Here is a 23,436-nt window from a genome sequence, read left to right on the forward strand (position 1 = left end):
ACAATTTTATTAGCACAAAAGCGTAAAAAAAGTAAAAGATTTTAAAAATAGATCGTGCCCTGAGGACTTCTTGATTGGACGTAAACCCTAATTCATCTAATACCGAGCGAGAATTTAAGCATTGGCTTGCTACGTTCAAATATTTTTTAGATCGTGCTCTGAGGACTTCTTGATTGGATGTAAACCCTAATTCATCTAATGCCGAGCGAGAATTTAAGCATTGGCTTGCTACGTTCTAATATTTTTTAGCGGCACTACCCCAGGAAAATCTCAACAAGTTGTCGGTCCTGATAAATTTGATTTCACTGGATATTTTTGAATATGTCAGCGATTGCGGAAATTATGAAGAAGCCTGTCTCAAATTGGAGGAACTCTTTATCAAACCAAAAAACGAGACATACGCACAGCATCTACTCGCCACGAGGTGTCAGCAACCGAGAGAAAGTCTGGACGAGTATCTTCAGGCATTATGAGTCCTTAGCAAGGACTGCAATTTTAGGGATGTCAGCGTGGCGATATACGCTAATGAATCGATTTGGGACGCTTTTATTGCCGGATTTCAGTCCCGTATCATTTGCCAGCGTTTGTTGGAAAATAAAACGCTCGACCTGGACACTAAGTTTGACCAGGCCCGAGCGCTGGACAATGCAATGCGGAATATGGAATCGTATTCACCAGCATGATACCGGGAACCAACCGTTGCAGCCCTCGGGAGGAAGAGACATCGGACTTGGATTTTAATCGAATAAACCTAAATGCTGCTAAATCAGAAATTAACTGTTCGAACTGTGAAAATTATAAACACCCAAAATCATGATGTCCAGTGAAATCGAGTGTTTGTCATCGATGTAAACGGATCGGGCATTTTGCAAAATGCTGCAAATCAAATAATACTACTCAATCAACTTCTACCTCGGTCCATTATCCAACCTTAGCCTCTATAAGTTCGAGTTCGGCAATTCCATCGTCCCTACAGAGATCCACCGTAGAAATCCACATTTTGGGTCGGCCATTAAGAGCACTAATGGACAGTGGTAGCTCTGACAGCTTTATTCATACCAAAATAGCTGAGGATCTGGATTTAAAAATAACAGATTCAGACTTGAGAGTTTCGATGTCATCGTCTGACCTCTCATCCAAAGTGGTAGGTGCTTGTTTTCCTAACGTACTTTTTAACAAACGTATGTATCCCAACCAAAAACTGTCAGTTTTAAATAACCTTTGTTGTGATGTGATTCTCGGACTGGATTTTCAAAGTAAACATGAAAGCGTTACCTTCAAGTACGGTGGGAGTTCAACTCCTATTGAGATTTGTGGACTCGCTGTGGCTTCGCTGGAACCGCCTGAACTTTTTGCTAATATGAATAAGAACTGCAAACTGGTTGCCACGAAGTCAAGACGTTATAGCTCAAGTGATAGCAAGTTCATTGACTCAGAAGTTAAGCGCCTTTAAAGGATTGGATCATCGAAACCTCAAACTCCTCCTGGAGGGCAAAAGTGGTCGTGGTTAAATCCGATAATCAGAAAAAGAGAATGGTCATTGATTATTCTGAGACTGTGAATAAGTACACAAGCCTTGATGCCTATCCCCTGCTCCAGCTGGATGATGTAGTGAATAAGGTTGCTCAGTATAATGTATTCAGCACAATCGACCTGAAAAATTCGTATCACCAGATCCTCATCAATGAGAATGACAAACCCTTCACTGCTTTTGAAGCTAACTCCGGTTTGTATCAGTTCACCCGAATACCCTTTGGGGTTAGAAACGGAGTTTCTTTTTTTCAGTGAATTGTAGGTGAAATTATTAGTTCTGAGGACTTACACGACACTTTTGGATACCTGGACAAGATTTTCATTTGTGGAAAGGGTCAGAAGCAACACGATGAGAATCTGGCGAAATTTACCAAAGTAACAGAAAAACGGAAAATTACGTACAATAAAGAAAAGTGTGTTTTTTCTGTGAATGAACTGAGCTCCATGGGTTATATCATTGGACCCAACGGTCAAATTAAACCCGACCCCGGGAGGTTGAAGCCTTTAAAAGAACTCCCTTATCCAACTGACTGCAAATCACTCAAGCGAACCCTGGGGGTTTTCTCGTATTATTCAAAGTTGATCCATAGGTATTCTTATAAGATTCAGCCTCTTATTAAGACCAATTTATTTCCCCTTAATCAGGAACCTCGAAATGCATTTGACAGTCTAAAGCTAGATACTGAATCAGCTGTTATAAAAACTAGCAACGAGAATGCTCCCCTTGAGATGGAGACTGATGCCTCTGGTTGTGCACTTTCTGGAGTCCTCAACCAAAATGGTAGACTCGTTTATTCTATATTTTATTCTCCATATCTTAATCTAACCCCGCACATCTATTTAAACGTTTGTTTTCCCTCCTCCTTGTCTCTCTCCCTCTTTCCTTTCTTCGTCTGTTTATGGCCTTGTAATTTTAGCCTATCCCGTTCCATCTTTGTCATCTCTTTTTTGAATTAACAGTTGGCTGATGTTTTGATTTGGTTCTGTATTTTGTACTTTTTATCTCCGTTATAAAAAATATTCAATCTTCCAAGTAAATTGATTCGCCTGGTAGTGGAAACATGTGTAACTAAGCAGACAAAAATCGGAAATAAAACATATTTTGCTCTACAGTAGTATTGAGCTCTTTTTCAGGTTTATTTACAATTTACTCATTAGATATATACATCCTTACAGAGAATCGACAATTGGAGTAATTACAAAACAGGCACTGATATGCAACATTCCGGCGATGTAATAGGGGCTGGAGCATGGCCGAGTGCAGAACCTATTAGATTTGAGACTTTTTGGATCATTTCTAATAGGTAAACACTAGTGGTAGATTTATCAACTTAGATGTGACAACAATATTCTGCATGGGCAAAGTGTGGCTTTGTAAAGGTGAAGTATAATGGGGGGGTCACCTCAAATACACAAACGTCTCTGTCTCTACTCTCGTTGCCTTCTCTCCTACCTGATCGGCGTGTCTCTTTATGTAGCTGCATGCTGGTCTAAGCCAGCTAGCAACGGGGTAATGCCCGATCAACTTTCCGCATATGGAAAAAAGTTCACGTCTTTTGTGCTCCTGCTTCAGTTGTGGGATCTCGTTTCCCCTGCGAAACTCTAAAACTCGGTTTTAGGCCAAAAGCAGCCCCTCCGTCTAATTTTTCCGGCTCTTTGGCGACCAAGCCGAACCTCTTCAAATGAGCCACCACCTCCTTGGCAGTTACCACAGTCTCATTTACCAGAATGTCGTCTATGTATGAGCTCACTACCTCATCTCCCTTTCCCATTGTCTCCAGAATCTTCCTGAGGATAGTTGACATAATCTTGGGTGCCGAATTTAACCCGAACCCCACTCGCGTAACGCAGTAGGTTTTGCCTTTGTACTTGACTAACTGATATTTCAAGAGCTTCTTGGCAACATGGAGTTGCAAATAGGCATATTTTAGATCTACCAACGTAGATGCGCCATTCATCTGCCTCCATTCCCTAATTGTCTCACTGCACACATCTATGGTGTCGCCTCCCGTATGTCACTTAACATGGCCGTTAAGCTCTCAGAAATCCAGGATCGGTCTTACTTTCCCTTTAGTCGTTTGCAGAACGGCCATCAACGGCAAAATGCCCGACTCCACGTCATCCGTCCAAGGCATCAGTATCCCCTCCTCAATCCATCGGTCGACTTCTTGCTCAAACTCCTTTCTCGCCCCTCCTCTAAGCGAATTTGTGTAGCACGCCACCCTGTTTGTCAGCGATGGCGCTTGATGTTTCCATGTCCACTCCACCGTCCATCGCTCTCCGTCGAATTCGGCTCGGGAATCCTGATCTTTGATCGACAATTTTCTTTCCTCCCCGATCTTGATGATCCCTCTGGGGGCTTGCTCCGTCACCGTGCACTCAGCTAGTCCGAAGCTCACGTTGTTACATGTGATGGTAACACCTCCAAGGCGGCATATAACCTCCATTCCAATGATGGCTTGGACGTCAGGCACCAGGCGATCAGTGACAATTGCATGGACCCTCATCCGACGTTCAGCAATATCAATAATGACGGTCTTCCTCCCTCAACACTTCACTCGTAACCCATTGAACGCCACTACTTCACTCTTCCGTTTCCATCTTCCGACCAGGGTAGTGTGCACCATGGTAGTGGTGCAGCCAGTGTCAATCAGGGCCATAACTTCCCGTCCTTCCACCGCAATCTTCTGTTTGGGCATCTGCTGCGGGTGCGCCACTATTCTCGAATCGGGGCGGCCGCTGGCGCATCGGCCTCCCCTTGCCAGTTTCCCGAACTTGTGCATTTTACCGCTAAATGGCCTCTCCAATTGCATTTGTAACACACTGTCCGTTGCAAGAACTTCCTGAAGTCTCTTCTCATGTGTGATCCCCCGCATTCGAAGCATGCCATCCCCAGGTTTGGCAGATTCCTGGCCACATCCTGCTGTACCGTTGCTGTCGTTCCTCCAGGCTCCGTGGGCTGGGTGCTCACCAAGATTTTTGCAGTTTTAAGCAGCTCGCTCATATCCAGCGTCTCCACTCCCGGGACCTGCTGCAACCTTTTCGATATCTCTCCGGGAACCTGGTAACGAAAGTCATCTTGACTATGTGACTCGTGGCGTGTCCCCTGATGCCCAACAACTCAACCAATCTCCTTATCTCATTCGCGTAGACATCAACAGATTCGCCAGTCCACCTCTTCTCTTTCAACTTATTAAAGGCCTCGAAAGGCCCCTCTGCAAAAGCTTCGATCAGTCGACCCTTGATGGAGTCCGCGTCAACTTGTTCACGCTCGCTGAGCTCCAAATAGAGGGCCCGTGTGTCCCCTTCTAGAAACAGTGGTATTACTGCGGCCACATCATCCAGCCTCTGAATCCTTGCTACAAGGTCCACTTTTTTAAGCCACGCCACCACATCACCGTCGCCATTAAAAGGCATGTTGCATAAGCCTGCGTTGGCCATCGCCAAAATAGCTTGAAGTAAAATGGAGGGGTCACCTCAAATACACAAACGGAATGTTCAAGAAAGATTATCGCTACAGTCCTCTGTCTCTACTCTCATGCCTTCTCTCCTACCTGATCGGGAATAATCTCCCAGCACCGAGAAATGAACATCGTTTTTTTAGTTTCCATCTTCAGGCACACACAAGATTATGCGAGAACGGACGAAATAAAAATGCTTGCCGCCATGTTTGTTCTTCCTTTTCTTCGCCTGAACTCACTCGCTGAGCACCTACGGTAAGACTTGTCTTTCTTGCTTCTAACCACAAAAGGTATACGATATGTAGGAATGTTAAACCGAAAAGTTTGAAAAATGGGTTGTCAGGTAATATATTTTTTGTTATGGCAATCGTTTTGAGAAGTTTGTTATAATTGTTAAAGAAAGAAGCTTTGTCTTAGAAGCATTGCATATTTTTATCTATTTCTGGCCCCATTCCTCTACAAACTGAACATAGTTTTCTAATGCCTGTGCTATTACTTTGGAGATGTGTACATTCGTTTTCCCTCACGTCTATTATAGTGAAGTTACAAAACTGATAAAATCTCTTGAAATTTCATATGACTACATCAGATAAAAATCTATTTTTCAACCTTGAAAATATTTTTTTAAATTCTAAGGAGACAATGAGTTCTGAAAGAAACTAGCATTGTTTTCAATTGAAAAAATATTAATACTTTGTTTTACATCGGCATGCTTGTGTTTTGAATGTATATAAACATATGGCGGCGTTGTCAAGCGTTCAAACAATTGTTGTGCCATCCGAAAACTTTCATTTTTATCTTTTATTCTATTAACAAGTTTTTGAATAGAACTAATTTTGTAAAATGACCTTTTCATCTTGCTTTAGATAATTAGATAATGTCGTATGGTCTTTACTTCTGGGTATTGCATCATTCTTTTGGAGAGTGGATGTGATGTCTTTGCACCTTATCTTCTCAATTGCTGTCAGGTTACAACACAGTCTCTGACAACATAATTGTATGAACTTGGCAATTCTCATTTGAGTAGATCGAAATATAAACTGAATAAGATTCTAAAAATAATAATTAGATAATCGACACAAATAATTGTATTAAGAGAAACATTTCTAACTAAAAATTAACTAGGATTAAAGATAGGAATTCATCTTCACTTGGCGAAAAGAAATCTTCAATAACTCACATACATGCCTTCATCTCATGCACATATTCTTACACATTAGCGAGAGTCTGGGGAACAGAAATGAATTGCAACACACAGCTATACACGAACTAAAAAGAACAAGGTGAATCAACACACATACACAATGTCATGCACTCACACACATATATTACTTACATGTGCATATTATTCACACTATGAATATATTGACTTATACATATCTAAGCTTTATTATTACTTTGCTTTCTGTATAAAACACGTCTTTTAATAAAGAACACTGTTTGAAAATAACTATTATATTCTTATAAAATTTTCATTAAAAAATCTGTTTATGTTTTAATTAACACTTGCTAACTGATGACCGTAATATTCATTAATTTTTAATTTTTTCGTTTATAATAAAAATGTACGTCACAATGTATTCTTTCTAAACTAATCTAGCAATAGTCATTGAAAAACACAATTTTGTTAACTTTACTTAAAATAATGAAAATGTCTATTTTAACATTTTGTTAATTTTGTTTCATGTTTTCGCTAATTTAACAAAAGAGTTTAAGAAATGATTCAACACCAAATGTTATAGCGCTGGTGACTTTGGTGGGCACGTTTAAATGATTTAGACATGAGAAGTCGTAAGTAACTAAGTAGAAGTACATCCCATACAAAATATTTTAATCCAATAATAATCAATCAATTATTCTAAGTAGAAAGATTCGTTCACATAAATATAAAACAATCCCACAAGCTATAACTTCTACATAACTTACTATCTAGGTCGAGGTTATATATGGCTAATCAGTTTATAATTGTTGAATTTTTATTGATATCCTGATGCTTCAACAGTAAATAATAATAATGCCAGTCTAATTTCTAATATAAGTAGAACAACAAAAATTGCCACAGTTATTAGTTTGTTTTTCTAGATAAGAACATCACAGAGTTACATATTTCTTGCATCGTTTAATGCATCTCTGAAGACAGTTTTTATGGAAGATGCAGAAATTCAAACATCAAGCTGCATTATCTGGAAAACGCCTTTCTTTCAAAAACAATTTTCTGGCTTCAAGATATAAAAATCGGATGGTCCAAGGTGATGAAGTAGGTGTGTCAGAAACTTCGTGAAAAATATTGAATAATTCCACCTCTGTCTTTCCAAGCTTATAACTACTCGAAAAATGTAATTCAAGCCCTAACTTTTTTTTCACTTAAAGGAGCAAGAACCAAAGTTTCATTAAAAAAAAACAAAAAAACGTGGTTTAAAAAAAAAGGTTTTAAACTTCGGACATTACAGGTAAATTTCTAAAAAAACACTACTTTTTTTTAATTTGAATATATTATGCATTGATCTTTTATCTTCAATTTGTGATATATAACACTTTGCCGAGTAAATTAATTATTTACTTTTTTAGTAGACATTTGAAAAGGGGGGGCGTTAATTAATTCGACCCCCCGTCTTTCCAAGCTTAAACTGCTCGAAAAATGTAATTCAAACCCTAATATTTTTCAATTAAAGGATCAAGGATCAAAGTTTCATTAAAAATTAAACAAAAAACAAACAACGTGTTTTTTATATAAGAAAAATTTGAAAATAGGGGGGGGCGTGAATTTAAAAAAACGTTTGTCTAAAATATTATATTCGGTTTATTGGAAAGAGCATAACATTTCAGATTGACCCTGAAAATATCGTACAAATAGAATCTATAGAAAAAGTTTGATAGATTTTTAAAGTTTAAAAATTGAAAAATACTGAACTCATAAAACTCACTTAGTTTCATTACTGTTTTTTTTTCATTAAAAATAATATTTCTATTACTTTTTATACAACTTTAATAGTTTATTTTTGAAGTATAATCCATAAAGAAAATAAACAACCCAATTTTAAAAGAAAAATTACGAGTTATTTTTATTTTATTCACAGTTTCGTGTAAGGGGTGTAAAAAATTCTGATACACCTAGTGATGCAGAGTAAGTGCATGGCAGAGGATTTCATAGACGTCTGTGTTTCTCATCTCGAACAATGTGTTGTGCATTGGTGTGATATTTTGCAGGGAATATTTGCTAATTTGGCCTACCCTCTTGATTTTTATAGTTTACATATATTTCCTGAAAACTGAAGCATAATAAGCTCCTGGAAATGTGGATAAAGGTTTAACACCTAGAGTGAATATTGCTTCGGTACAGTATGGTAGTCGACGCGTTTTTGCTTTTGGAAAGTTGTGAGAAACCTATAAATCCATCAGATAATTTCCAAAGACCCTGCGATTTGGCGACCTGTCAAGCATGGATCTTCAAATAACGTAGCCTCATCATGGCTGAGAGTTGCCTCATCAATGACAGATAGAGGACAACCAAGATTAGGTACTGCTGCTGCAACTACTTTCATGACGTATTGGAATTGACAATGTCAACATTTTACAAGAATAATATGATGTGACATTGTTTCTTGTAATTTCATCAAAAGTTTCCTGTAGTTCCTTGTATTTAAAAAATCGTGCATAATAAACATATATATATAAACAACAATGATAAAAGGCTAAACCTTAAGTAGATATTGAGACATAAATACTTGCTTTAAAATAGACGTTTTATTTAAAAAAAAACTTAAAACGTGAACTCGGCATAAAGACTGTATGTTCTTTCGGATTGTTTTAAAGATTTACACGAGAATAAAAACTTTGTTTTTAAAAGTAAATTATTAAAATCATCAAATTATCAGAATTTTTTCTATCGCTTTTGCATGAGAAAGTAGTACACATTTTTAACACAATAATACAAACACATAACAATACCAACACACATATAAAAAGAATACCAACACACATATAACAAGAATCTCAACACACATATAACAAGAATCTCAACACATATATAACAAGAATCCCACCAAATATACATATAACAAGAATCCCACCACATACACATATAACAAGAATACTAACACACACATATAACAAGAATACCAAAACACACATATAACAAGAATACCAACATACACACATATAACAAGAATACCAACACACACATACACACATATAACAAGAATACCACTACATACACATATAACAAGAATACCAAATTATAGTTTTTATTGTTTTCAAAATTTTCTCATTTGTGAATGGAACATACTAACAGATGCCAGACATTCATAAAATCTCAAAACAGTAAAATTGTGTGTTTGCATGTTTGTCTAAAGCTGATTTCATATAAACAGAAGAGCTACATTACAAAAACATTTTCAGTTTTTCTTATTTTACTTTGTAAGAAAAATCAAAACTTACTTGGCTAGCATGTGTGCGTGCTTCAAAGGGTTGGTTGTGTAACAAAAAATAGAAAGAAGGACTAAAAATGGTTGTTTGCGTGTTTGTCTAAAACTGATTTCATAAAAACTGTTAAGACGTGACCTCGGCATAAAAGTTGTATGTTCTTTCATTTTAAAGATTTACATCAGAATAAAAAAATTGTTTATTTAAAGAAAATCAAAGGATCATATTATTTTCTCTCCTCAGAGAAAAGCCACATGCATTACAAGAATATGTTATTTTTAGTTTTTCTTATTTTACTTTGTAGGGAAAATCGAAACTTACTAAGCTAGCATATGTGCGTTCTTCAAATGGTCGGTTGGGTAACGGTCATGACAGCTATGCAGAATGTCGCCATTTCTATGCAAAAAAACAGGTGAACTAAAAAAGACGTGTACAGAATAGAGAAGTTAAAAGGAAAAGTGCTACATACGTAGACATGTGCAAGTAATTTGTAGATTTGGACGATTTGAAACCAAAGTGTAAGTTTTGGAGTTGCAAGTTTTCATAACAAAATGTTGAATTTTGGAATTGGAAGTTTTTAAAACGAAGTGTTGAATTAACCTAATAGTTCGAAGTACTCAGAAATTAAAGGGCTCTTCCCTGGGGCTCACACTTGAACTCTATTAGAGATACATAGATATTTGTATGTTCTTTGCAAGTCCTTTTGTATTCAGTATATTTTTGCATATGACAGAACAAATGTTCCTTCTATGCAAATGTCTTCTGCACTTGGTTCACCAGGTATATTTGCCAAGTAGTTGTTAAAATTCTTTTGTCTAATTTAAGTTCCTCATATAATTACTGGAATACAGATTTTCTAAAGATTACAGTCTTTTCTATGTCGTACATAAAACCCTGGTATTTCGTAATATTTTTCTCCTTTTTTCTAACTGTTTAACCAAATAATATTCGGGACATTAACTTCCAAGGTTGATTCTTTCTTCTTCTTGTCTTATTTTATTATGCCAGCTTTAATAGCTTCGTTTTCTAAGCATGTAGTTGTAGGAATCGTAGAGTCATAGTCGATGGTGTATGATATGTCCAACTGTTGTTCCCATGACTTGCTGCAACATTCAATATTCAACATTTTACAGATGATATGGATATATTTACACAATCTATTGTATTTCATTGTATAGTTGCCATCCTCTAGCAAATGTCAAATGGTTCAAACTAACTTCTATGTTGCACAAACTACACTTGTCATGCTGAGATCCTTCATCATATAAGAAACATTGGGCATAATGAGCAGTCATTATAATTTTGTCCTGATAATAGTGGCGCTATCCTCTTTTAAGTCAGTCTATTAAACCTTCTTATTTTTAAAGTCCTGGGTGAATAAATCCAGAAAATATTTGTCATGCTATTGTTTGGCTCATTTGTCCAATTTTCTGTAATGAAACTTCTGGAGTATTTTTAAAGGCACATTTTGGTGATTTGTCCTAATGTTGAATAATTAACATTGTTAAGAGTTATTTACCTTTTATCGATCTCTGTATATCTATATATCTAGTCAATGATATTCTTAAAATAAGTTATATTGCGAATTATTTATTGTTCTTTCTGGGACATGTTCGTAAGATTTTCTACTACTTAGGATATTCAGATTTTGTCTCTCGTGTGCGTATCAAATTGGACTCAAGTGTAAAAGAAGAATGTGGTTTCATGTTTTTTCCTATGACTCAACAAAGTTGATTTCTGTGCAAAAGAGGAGCCACATTCTTCACAAGAATGTGGTTTTTCTCCTGTATGTGTTTTCATATGACTCAACAAATTTGCCTTCTGTGCAAAAGAACAGCCACATACTTCACAAGAATGTGGTTTTTCTCCCGTATGTGTTTTTATATGAGTCAACAAATTTGATTTCTGAGCAAAAGAGGAGCCACATACTTCACAAGAATGTGGTTTCTCTCCCGTATGTGTTTTCATATGATCCAACAAAGTTGACTTTTGTATAAAAGAGAATCCACATACTTCACAGAAATGTGGTTTCTCTCCCGTATGTTTTTTCATATGACTCAACAAACCTGACTTCCATTTAAAAAATAAATCACAAACTTCACAAGAATATGGTTTGTCACCCGTATGTGTTTTCATATGACTCAACAATTTTGACTTCCATTTAAAAGAAGAACCACATACTTCGCATGCATGTGGTTTGTCTTCCAGATGTTCTTTCATATGACTCAACAAAGTTGACTTCTGTGCAAAACAAGAACCACATATTTCACATGAATGCGGTTTGTCTCCAGGATGGGTTTCCATATGCCTCAACAAAGTTGACTTCTGTGCAAAAGAGGAGCCACATACTTCACAAGTATGTGGTTTTTCTCCTGTATGTGTTTTAATATGAGTGAACAAATTTGACTTTTGTGCAAAAGAAGAGCCACATACTTCACAAGAATGTGATTTCTCTCCCGTATGTGTTTTCATATGACTCAACAAATTTGATTTCCATGCAAAAGAAGAACCACATACTTCACAAAAATACAATTTCTCTCCTGTATGTGTTTTCACATGACTCGACAGATTTGATTTCTGTGCAAAAGAAGAACCACATACTTCACAAGAATATGGTTTATCTCCCGTATGTGTTTTGATATGATGCAATAAAGTTGTCTTTCGTGCAAAAGAGAAGCCACATACTTCACAAGAATGCGGTTTGTCTCCTGTATGTCTTTTCATATGATCCAACAAAGTTGACTTCCGTGCAAACGAGGAACCACATACTTCACAAGAATATGGTTTCTCTCCCGTATGTGTTTTTATATGACTCAACAAATTTGACTTCCATGCAAATGAATAACCACATACTTCACAAGAGTGAGGTTTGTCACCCATATTTGCTCGCATCTAATTTCACAAAAATTATATGCAATGACTACTATGATGAGACGCTAATAAATTTCGACTTTAGAATATTTATATAAAGAAATTGCATTATTATAAACTTTTTTAAATCACCAACGACGTCAAATCTTATCCATTCATGGATTTCTTTTCACTGTTGCAAATTCTGAAAATATAAAGTAATTTGAAAAATACAGTTCATTTAGTAAAATTTAATTTGTTATGTGAATTTTAAAAATATAAATTCATTATTAATGAAATTCAAAATAAAATAAGTATAGTTTTAATCTAGTATATTTTTTATCAATACTGATTTGTTAACAAAATTAATTTGTTTCTATTTTCAAATATTTAACGAAAATCTTTACATTCATTCATTGTAGACATGAGGATTGATTATTCATATTATTCGGATTCTTCAGAATACTGTTCTCATCTTGGGTGTTATTTTCACAACGTTTCTATGTTACCTACGATCTTATTCAGGTGAACGCAGTAATCTATACAAAATTCTGTTGCTTGTTTGTTTAACCAGCATATAAATATTCTTTGGGTCATGTAATGCTGTATATAATGTTTAAAATTTTTGGATAATTTCAGAGTCGATTTTCTCCGGGTATATTCGAGTAATGTTTTGGAATAGTTGTGTATTTGATAGCATTTATATTTTATCGTAAGCGTTTGCTCTTTTTAGTAAATTTAGAATGGTTTAGGGGTTTCTTTTTCAAAGAGTTATTTAAAGTTTGCGGTCTTGTATCAGTGTTTCCGGAATTGTGTGAGGTCATAGCAGTCAAGTAAAAAGTGTTTCAATGTATAAGGTTTGGGACATGGTATACATTTGAGAGGTTCTTCACTTTTTAGTATGTAGGAATGAGTCCTATCCGGTTACGTGATAAGACTACTTCTTCTTTGCATGATTTTCTGGGATTTAGTCGTATTTTTAAAGTATAGATTCTACATCATTTGAAATTCTATTTTCAATCTCACTGAGGATAGAGACTTCAACGTTCAGCCATATGTAACTTTCAACTGAATTTTACTGTTTTTTTTTTAAGTCGGATTGGTGTTCACTGTTCTTCTCCATTAATAATTCTTACTTAACCCATAAACGTAGATGGTTTCCCTTTTCCATCCATATATATTCTGCCATAACTGTCTTTTAAATCTTTCCACATATTATAGATTTTCATTGGTTTAATAATTTTACTATTAGTGAATGACATGGCTCACATTTGTATAATTTTCCACATTTACATGAAATCTCTTTGTCATGATTTTTTCATAAGCGGCTTTACATGCACAGCATGTAATAGAGAGTCGAACCACTCTTGATTACTATCCTGACGTTTTATACATTACAGATTCTTTCAATTTTTTCTTCATGTATGGTGTACAAACGGTTATCCACATAACATGACAGCAGCATTCAGGAGCGATTTTTGATATGTATTGCTTTTGTATGAAACAGATTGTTACTTTCTTTACATAATATACATTGTGAGAATTGAAGTTTTGATACTGGCTCCATACAGCTGTCAAAAGTAAGCGAATCTGCAAAATACAGGTCACATATATAGCTTAAGGAAAAGGCAAAAGACAAGAGGTCTACAATCAGCCATCAATCAAAATTATTAGATGGTTATAGATAAAACAGGCCCCGTCTTATATAGGATAAAGAGAAGTTGACAGGCTCAATGATAAAGTTGCATGCGAAACATATGCGGACAATGTCGATCAGGGACTGGAACATTCCCAGAATGGAAAGATCATTAAGAAAGACCACATTGGCTTCACCGAGTCAGGAAATTTAGCGATGGAACAAACTTTAGGTGATTGTCGCCTATCGTCTTAGAGCCATTTTTCTTTCTCTTTCCTGTCCAACATGCCTGGCAGGCAGATATGTGGGCACTTCACAGGTCGTTTGTATTTTCGTTTCTATTTTCCCCCACACTATTTGCATCACTTGGATATCAAAGATGATAATAGGATTTATTCGAAAATTTTGTAAGTGGGGAAAAGGAACAATAGAGACAACCATGGATCGGGTGATCATCAGTTTAAGCCGAGCGTTGTTCAAATGTTGAAACACTAAATCGACTTTTTTATTTGTTTTTATGTAATGTTTTTAGTATTTTTTGGTGATGTTACAGAGTCGGCAGTTTTTTTCTGATTTTTAATTTTTTAATTCATTGACTGTGCGTTTGATTATTATAAGCGCTATTGAAATTGAAAACGACTTTCAAATTGGAAGAAATTGAATAAATAAAAAAACTACCAAATAAATTTAGTTTCAAACTCGCCAAACTGAAAAAGGCAGGCACAGAAATAAAGTTGGAGATTCCCACAATAATAAAAAGTCATTTATTTGTGGGCGTTCCAAATGGCTGCCCTGAAAAATATGCAAAAGGAATGCCGTGTTGTTTCAGAGCACACTTATACAGACTGGACGAACACACACTTGTCGTAAAAATATTTTTCATATTTTCTTTAAAAAGTAGTAAAAAATGACTGTGGAACACCTACAAAAACTTTATTGAAAAAAGTCTTGAAAAAAAATCAAGAAACCTTGTTCTTACACCTAACAATTTACAGTTTAAAAAGTAAAACATAAATCTTTTCTTGAAGAAAAAAGAAAAGAAATTTTGTTGATAAATAATTTGCAAAAAAATTTTTTTTCAATAAATAGAAATATTTTCAGTCACTTTAAGGTTTTTATTATTTTTGATTTTTTTTCGATTTGTTCAGCTTGAAATTAGTCTGTGGCTGTTACAACGCTCGGCTTAAACCAATGATTGCTGGTCTTGCCTGATCAATGCTTGGCGGGAATTCCTGAGAATCCAGGTCAATTTATGCAAGAGTACCGAATATTCCTTTCTTGGGGATCGGTCCATAGATGGGATTTTGTAAATTAACCATTTGGACAGATTATGCAAAGTGTTAATATTGAGTTATGAAAAAATAATCATGAAAAAGACGAAATTATTCTTTATTAACTCGAGCAGTAAGTGCCATCTACCAATGTTAATTTACCGTCAGATGATTTTCATTGGGTTTTTTCTGTATTAAGACATTAATCTTTAGATGATTTTCATTGGGTTTTTTCTATATTAAGACATTAATCTTTAGATGATTTTCATTGGGTTTTCCCTGTATTAAGACATTAATCTTTAGGTGATTTTCATTGGGTTTTTTCCCTGTATTAAGACATTAATCTTTAGGTGATTTTCATTGGGTTTTCCCTGTATTAAGACATTAATCTTTGGATGATTTTCTGTATTAAGACATTAATCTTTAGGTAATTTTCATTGGGTTTTCCCTGTATTAAGACATTAATCTTTGGATGATTTTCTGTATTAAGACATTAATCTTTAGGTAATTTTCATTGGGTTTTCCCTGTATTAAGACATTAATCTTTGGATGATTTTCTGTATTAAGACATTAATCTTTAGGTAATTTTCATTGGGTTTTCCCTGTATTAAGACATTAATCTTTAGATGATTTTCATTGGGTTTTTCCTGTATTAAGACATTAATCTTTGGATGATTTTCTGTATTAAGACATTAATCTTTAGGTAATTTTCATTGGGTTTTCCCTGTATTAAGACATTAATCTTTAGATGATTTTCATTGGGTTTTCCCTGTATTAAGACATTAATCTTTGGATGATTTTCTGTATTAAGACATTAATCTTTAGGTAATTTTCATTGGGTTTTCCCTGTATTAAGACATTAATCTTTGGATGATTTTCTGTATTAAGACATTAATCTTTAGGTAATTTTCATTGGGTTTTCCCTGTATTAAGACATTAATCTTTGGATGATTTTCTGTATTAAGACATTAATCTTTAGGTGATTGTCGCCTATCGTCTTAGTGGTGTAACGCCATAAATGTTGTTTTACTAGATACTTCATTCATTTGTATGTAACACTCCCACTGAAAAATGATACGGCCAAGTGACATTATGGATGATTGAGTGAGCTGACGTTGTCATTGTACAAGAAATTTCACTGACCATTGTTGACAAATCTGGACTCCAATAACAACTACTTCCACAGTGACAAGGTCAGCTCCCTGACTCATGAATAAAGTTACCAGACCATAGGATTTCCAGGCATACCATTCATAATGAATGAGGACATATAGGGCTTGGGGGCATTATATATAAGTGAAGGGCAGACAGTTTCCTAGAGGTTAAATGAGAATATTTCATTTTATTTTTGTATCTTAAAGCATTTTTATGATAAGTAAAAGAATTCAATACTTGTTGTTCAAAAATTGACAAGACCGACCAAAGGGTTAAACAAAAATAAGTTATTTTCAGAGTGAAAAAGAAATATTAATAATAAAATTGTAATGACTTAAGTTAACAAGATAGAAACGACTCGGAAAACTGTTCATACAATTAATATTCATTCAGACTGAGGCAAAAAAAGAGATAATGGTTTTCAAGCAAAAATTCATGAATATGGTTATGTTGATGTAAATAAAAAAATGAATGAAGACAAAAATGGAGAAAGAAAAACTAATATGCAAATATCATACTGAAAGGGTAATTGACCTATGGAATACCTTTCACACTGATTCCAGGAAGTTAAGTAAGTAACTCGATTGCGAGATAATTGACCTAACACATTGTCAGGAGAGTTGTTTAAATTGGAAAATGCAAAAGAAGAAAGAAGCTTACACTCAGCCGGCAATCAACATCACATATGCATGGCTCAATCCATACTAGCTAAGAATATCAATAGCATATCTCATAGAATATTGACCCATTTTAACAGTGATCATATTACTCTCTGACCGACCACAAATACCCACAGTGCATGTCAATTTTAAAGCTTTGTAAAATTAGTCATATATTTTAATTAGAACCGTCTTAATGTATTTTCTTGTTTTTAATCACATAATTTTTTGATGGCTAACAGAGATGAAATACGAAATATAAAAGGAACCAACATTTTCCTCCTGTAGCACGTTTCATATACTCTTAGACTCCAACCAAAACCTCATCATTAGAACCAATCATGCAGCTTCCAGGAAGTTAAGTAACTCGATTGCGAGATAATTGACCTAACGCATTGTCAGGAGAATTGTTTCATTTGGATTTTTGATTGCATATCCTTGTCTTTTCTTTCTCTTGTTCTTCATATATCGACAAATCCCTTTTACCTATGCAGGTAGAGAAGAGAAGCAATTTTTGTTAGTTTCATATGATTTTAGGGGAAATATGTCAGGAAATGATCAGCTTTTTTGATGCTACTCTGAGAAATGTTCCTTTTAGCAACCGATAAAAGTTGCCCAAACATATCCAAATCGAATGACTAGTAGTTTATTCTCTCTGATCTCAAGATGTGACAATCAAATATCTAAACAGAACAAGCACGTCTCCTCCTTATGAACTAATCAGCTTTTTCTCATGCTAATCTGAGAAATCATGTCCTTTTGGCAACCATTAAAAGTAAGGTGCCCTATATCTAAATAGAACAAACAAGCACCTCTATTCTACTTGTGACAATCACTAGGACTTTATCCTCTCTGACCTCAAAATGAGGAAGAGGCTGAAAAGTTTACTTGCTTACATCCTCCCAGATAATTATCAAAGGTAACATTTGAAACGTATCCAAATTTCATAACTAACACATGGCTAGGGATCTAAAAGTTAGATACACACGTTTTTTTTATTCATAAGCGAAAGAAAAATAAAAGATTATACAAATAACAAGAGGCGCATAACGGTTCCTTACTTTATTTCCATGGATAAAAGGCTACCTTCAGTCATAATCAGAAGAAAATTAAAGTCCATAACAATAGCAAAGGGGGAGTAATAGCAGTAGTAATAAATAACAGCATTTTTCATGCTACTCTGAGAACTGACGTCCTTTTTGCAACCAATGTAAATTAGGTGCCTTATATCCAAACAGAACTAACAAGCGCATCTCTTCCATGTGACAATCAGTAGGAGTTTACCCTCTCTGATCTCAAGATGAGGAATGGGATTAAAAGTTTACTTGCTTGTATCCTCCCAGATGATTATCATAGATAACATTTGAAGCGTATCCAAATTTCATAACAAACACATGGCTAGGGATCTAAAAGATAGATACAAAGGTTCTTTTACTCATAGTCGAAAGAAAAATAAAAGATCATACAAATAACAAGAGGGAGATAACGGTTCCTTACTTTATTTCCATGGACTTTTACTTAGTTTCTATGGACACAAGACTACTTTCAGTCATAACTGCAAGAAAAATAAAAGTCCATAACAATAGCACATGCTGATGTCACGCGAAGGAGAAGAGAAAAAGGCATGATGACAACAATCAGCAAGTTTGAGATTTTACCAAATAAAAGGCTATTTCTAAGTCAAGCTTAGCACATGACAAATGCAGTTAATCCACTTATGAAAACCCCATTAATAATAATTCCAATCTTTTCATCTATCAAAGCTAATGTCTCCCAAAATACGAAATAGTTTAATTTTATGTTGCCTTTACTTTTCGAAACAGAATTAAAGTTTTAGCGTACTATCACAATCTGGCAAGTAAATATTCGACAGGTGTTATTTTTACAATGTTTGCTTAATAAATAACACTCGAGATGAGAACAGTAGTCTTAATAATCTAAATAATACAAAGAATCATTCTTCATCTAAATAATACATAATTAAATCCCCAAAAAAAGAACCATTATATTGTAATTTGTTTAAGGATCACGATTATTTTTTTTTTAATTAAGTTAAAGCTATTTATAAGGTTTGTTATTTTGGTTAATGTTTAGAATCTTTCCGAACCCACAAAATACCCTTTACAATGAAGACTTTTATAAGTTTTTGAGGGTGCTAAAAACGAATATATACTCCAAAAATGGTGCAGAGAAATAGTTTTTATGATATGAAAAATTTACTATTTCAAAAAGTGAGAGATCAAATTTAAATATAAATTAAACCTAAAATGAGCACCTACTTCATGGCCATGTAGAGAGGGGGTCATTTTTTGCCTTTATTTTTTTGGCAAAAAGTATTTTTTGTTTTTTATTTTGATTTCCTCTTTCAATAATGATACGAGGACATTAAAGAACAAAAATAAAGTATAATCTGTATACAGACACGTATCATTCCTTATGTTATCATTGGTGTCCATTTTTGTATGTGTAAGTGTGCACATATTTTTGTCACAAACAAGTAGTTTTCCAAATATTAAGGAATGTAATTCCTTATGTTATCGGTGGTAACCAATTCTATATGTGAAAGTTAATACTTAATCGGCCACCACTGATAACAAACAATTACATTGATTAATATCCAGATACTTACTCGTTTGCAGCAAATTTAAATGCGATATTTGTTTTCAGCATACCTGAAAACTTATCGAAGTTGTAATGTTAAAGGTGATTGTTAAGGTGGAAAATAAATAACAATTAGCAATTTCAGTTTAACAAAAAAAAGCAAATTATCACCATGTGGCCAGAAAGTGGGTGCTCATTTTACATTAAATTTATATAGAAATACGATCCCGACTTTTTGAAAAAATAATTTCTTCATATAATGAAAACTAATTCTCTGTGCAAGTTTTAAAGCATATATTCGTTTTTAGCACACCCGAAAAACAATAAAATAACCCGCTGAAAAACAAAAACAAAAGACAAATTTTATACTTAAACCTTGTGAAATAGTTAAAAACATTTAAAATTTATAATTTTTTTTGTAAGCAATAAAGAAGTTATTTTTATGTTTAAGTCAGTATTGAAAACAAAAAACATTCGACAGCGAAAAATTTTCAACAATAAATCTACATTTTCATTAGGATTATTCGCTCAGTAAATGTAGTTATCTCCCTTACATTTGTAACGTATTCTGCAAATGCGCAAAAATCGATACTTACGTTTTTGTTTTATAATCTGCTTTCGATTAACTTTATCTGCTTTTATAAAGGAAACGATTTTTCAAATGTGATTGACTTTACAAGCTCAACTTAACATTCAAGATGACGAACGAAAGAGCAAGTTCGCAGAAAACAAAAATAGTTTGAAGTTTATTATCCATTTTCATATTAAGTTAAATGAAATGAAAAAAAAAATAACAACAAACAAAAAAATAAATAAACCACGATAAAATATTTAGTTTAAAATACAAATAACGATTTACTAAACGACGTTTTATTTACTGGATATTTCTTCGGCATTCACGGGAAGTTATTATCTTCCCCAGTAAGTTGGATTTTTTTTTATTTTTGATCCTTTTAATTAACACGCGCATATTGAGAGTAGATATTCTAAAACTGAAATAATAATAATAAAAAAAAAGAATCAAGAAGTTAAAAAGACTTAATGGGGAGTCGTATGCGTAAGGAAATGACCAACACAGCTAGAAGTAAGGGGGTCGGATATGTGGGTAAAGAAAATAAACAAAGTTCGTAGTTAAGATGAAATAATATTTTCAAAAAAATAACGTTAAAAGTATTTAAAAAGTGTCTTTAAAAAGGAGATATATAATGTTTCTTACCGGCGATGGCTTAAAACGGCGAAGGACAACAGAAGATAATAGACAGAGACATGTGAGACTAGAAAGGGAACTGATTAGGGAATGAAACACCGGTCAACCTGCCGGTGTCGACTCAGAGGAAACTCTAAAAGAAAAATGTCCGGCCAAGGGAGATAACTGTTAAAGGGAGATAATGCATGCAAAACAGACAACTATTTTAAAAAGAAATCTTTTATAATTATTGTAATTTTTTTTATATTTTAAAACAAATATGTTGTTTTTTTTTTATCCAAAAAAAGGTTAAGAGTTTATCTTGGAACTTAACTCTACTGTTTTGTTAAGTAAACTACTTTTAATTTATTCGATTTCGAAATTTATTTTCACTTAAAATGATTTTTTGTATTTATGATTATATATATGTGTGTGTGTGTGTGTGTGTGTGTGTGTATACATATGTATACTTCTAAATTCTACACTAAGTACAACCATTTGTCCCATATAACTAATTACTGTAAACAAAAACACAAAAATTCCACCTCAATCTTCCTCTACCTATCCCATCCTATCTTTTCCCGCTTTATCCTCTCCCAGATACGGTAAAAAAAAAGTGAAACCTGAAAGGAACAAAACAAACAAACGAGAAAAAAAAAACATTGTTGAGAACACAAATAGAAAAGATAAGAATCGAGAAGTTATAAAAGGCTGAATGAGGAATCGTATGCGTAAGGAAATGAACAAAACAACTAGTAGTAAGGGGGGGTCGGACATGTGGGTAAAGAAAATAAACAAAGTTCGTAGTTAAGATGAAATGATATAAAAAAAAATAACGGTGTCGAGTCAGAGAAAACCCTAAAAGAAAAATGTCGGCCGAGGGAGATAACTGTTAAAGGGACATAATGCATGGAAAATAGACAAAAAAAACTTTTATAATTATTGTAATTTATTTATATTAAAAAAAAACTTTTTATAATTATTGTACTTTATTTATATTAAAAAAAAACTTTTTTAATTATTGTAATTTATTCATATTAAAAACAAACAAATTGAAAAACGGTTTAAAAGTTAAATGTTGTCAAGTAAACTACTTTTAATTTATTCGATTTCGAAATTTATTTTCACTTAAAAATATCCGTGTATTTATGTTTATATATTAGGTACGAGCAAAATGGGCGGATACAGATAAAGGGACCAAGTTTTGAAAGCCGATTTATCATCATTTTTTGTAGGTTTCCGACTACTTTTTGATTGTATTTAAAAGTGTAGAGACTAAAGTTAATTTCCAAAAGAAAAAATATTTGTACACGTGAAAAAAAGAAAAGTTATGAAAATTTTTTTTACGGCGATCGTCAGCTAAATTTTGAAGTTAAATATATTCATTGTAAAAATCCTTTAACAGATAATTATTAGTTTTCTGTGTCTATTTCAAAGATAAATAGTAAATTAAATCCTAAGATATTGAATTAAATAATAAAAAAAACAAAGAAATTGTTTGTGCAAAAAATAACAATTAGCCCTCAAAAAGCAAGTAATTTTATCGTCCGCCCAAAAAAAGCAACAAATAAAGGTTTATAAACACGATTATACGAAGGCCTAAAATTACAGGCAATCGAAACGCTGTTTCAAAATGAAGTCATGATAGTAAAAGGAGGTAGGGGTGTCAGGTTTCTTTTTTTCCCCCAGACGTGCATCCGTATATTCCTATTCTGAACGTTTGTATCAATTTTTATCATTTTTTAATTTAATTATTTTTATGTTCCTGTTTTTAAATTATTTTTTTTAATTATTGTTCGAGATGACATAATAATTATGTTACGCTGAAAGTTTCACAGTCTTGCGATTATATATATATGTATATATATGAAAGTTTCATAGTCTTGCGAAAAAGGAAATTATTAAAATATTGCATATAAAAATCATGCGAAATCTGTAATTAAAAAAAAGTAGAAATATTTTTGCTATTATATATATATATATATATATATATATATATATATATATATATATATATATATATATATATATATTGTGAAAATATTAAATAAACAATGCTTAATTCACTGATAATATCGGTAGTTCGAGAAATTCATTTTTCTTCGAATTATAACGAATTCATTTATACGGACTTTTTTTCGTAATGTTCCTGTGAATTTTTATTAATTTAAAAAAAGTAAAAATATTTTTGCTATTACAATTTTTTGTGTGAAAATATTAAATAAACAATGCTTAATTCAATGATAATATCGGTAGTACGAGAAATTCATTTTTCTTCGAGTTATATAGAATTCATTAATACGGACTTTAGGGGCTTTTTTGTAATGTTCCTGTAAATTTTTTTATTGTTACAAATAACGATGCGTTATTTATATATAAAAGCAAAAATAAATTCTTGCGTTTTTTATTTACTACTGAAAACCATAACTTTAGTAAAGGTATTTTTTGTTTAAAAACCTGATATATTTTCACTAAGATTTAAATAAAAATAATCAGTCCAATATATTCCGCGATGATTATTTGAAAAATACTGAGAATTACATTAAAATTGGTTAATTTCCTGATTTTCAGTGAATTTTAAAGTAAAGGGAGGGGTCAAAATGTTTAAACATTTTGATCATCGTTATTCAGTTTGCCCGTACCTATATTGTCGGAATTAGCA

At 33.4% G+C, this 23,436-nt stretch overlaps 1 protein-coding gene across 1 annotated transcript; it reads right to left on the reverse strand.

The window, feature by feature from the left end:
* Window positions 1-8,716: 8,716 nt before the first annotated feature.
* LOC145271440 (uncharacterized) lies at window positions 8,717-20,908 on the reverse strand. Its single transcript, XM_080126969.1, has 2 exons — window positions 20,805-20,908; window positions 8,717-12,471 (listed from the first exon to the last, which is right to left on the reverse strand). Exon 2 carries the CDS (start codon window positions 12,306-12,308, stop codon window positions 11,094-11,096), a length of 1,215 nt encoding a protein of 404 aa, XP_079983095.1. The 5' UTR covers window positions 12,309-12,471; window positions 20,805-20,908; the 3' UTR covers window positions 8,717-11,093.
* Window positions 20,909-23,436: the final 2,528 nt, after the last annotated feature.

The sequence above is a fragment of the Euprymna scolopes genome, chromosome 46 (assembly GCF_053919585.1).
Source record: "Euprymna scolopes isolate OS-2025 chromosome 46, ASM5391958v1, whole genome shotgun sequence".
NCBI lineage: Eukaryota > Metazoa > Mollusca > Cephalopoda > Sepiida > Sepiolidae > Euprymna > Euprymna scolopes.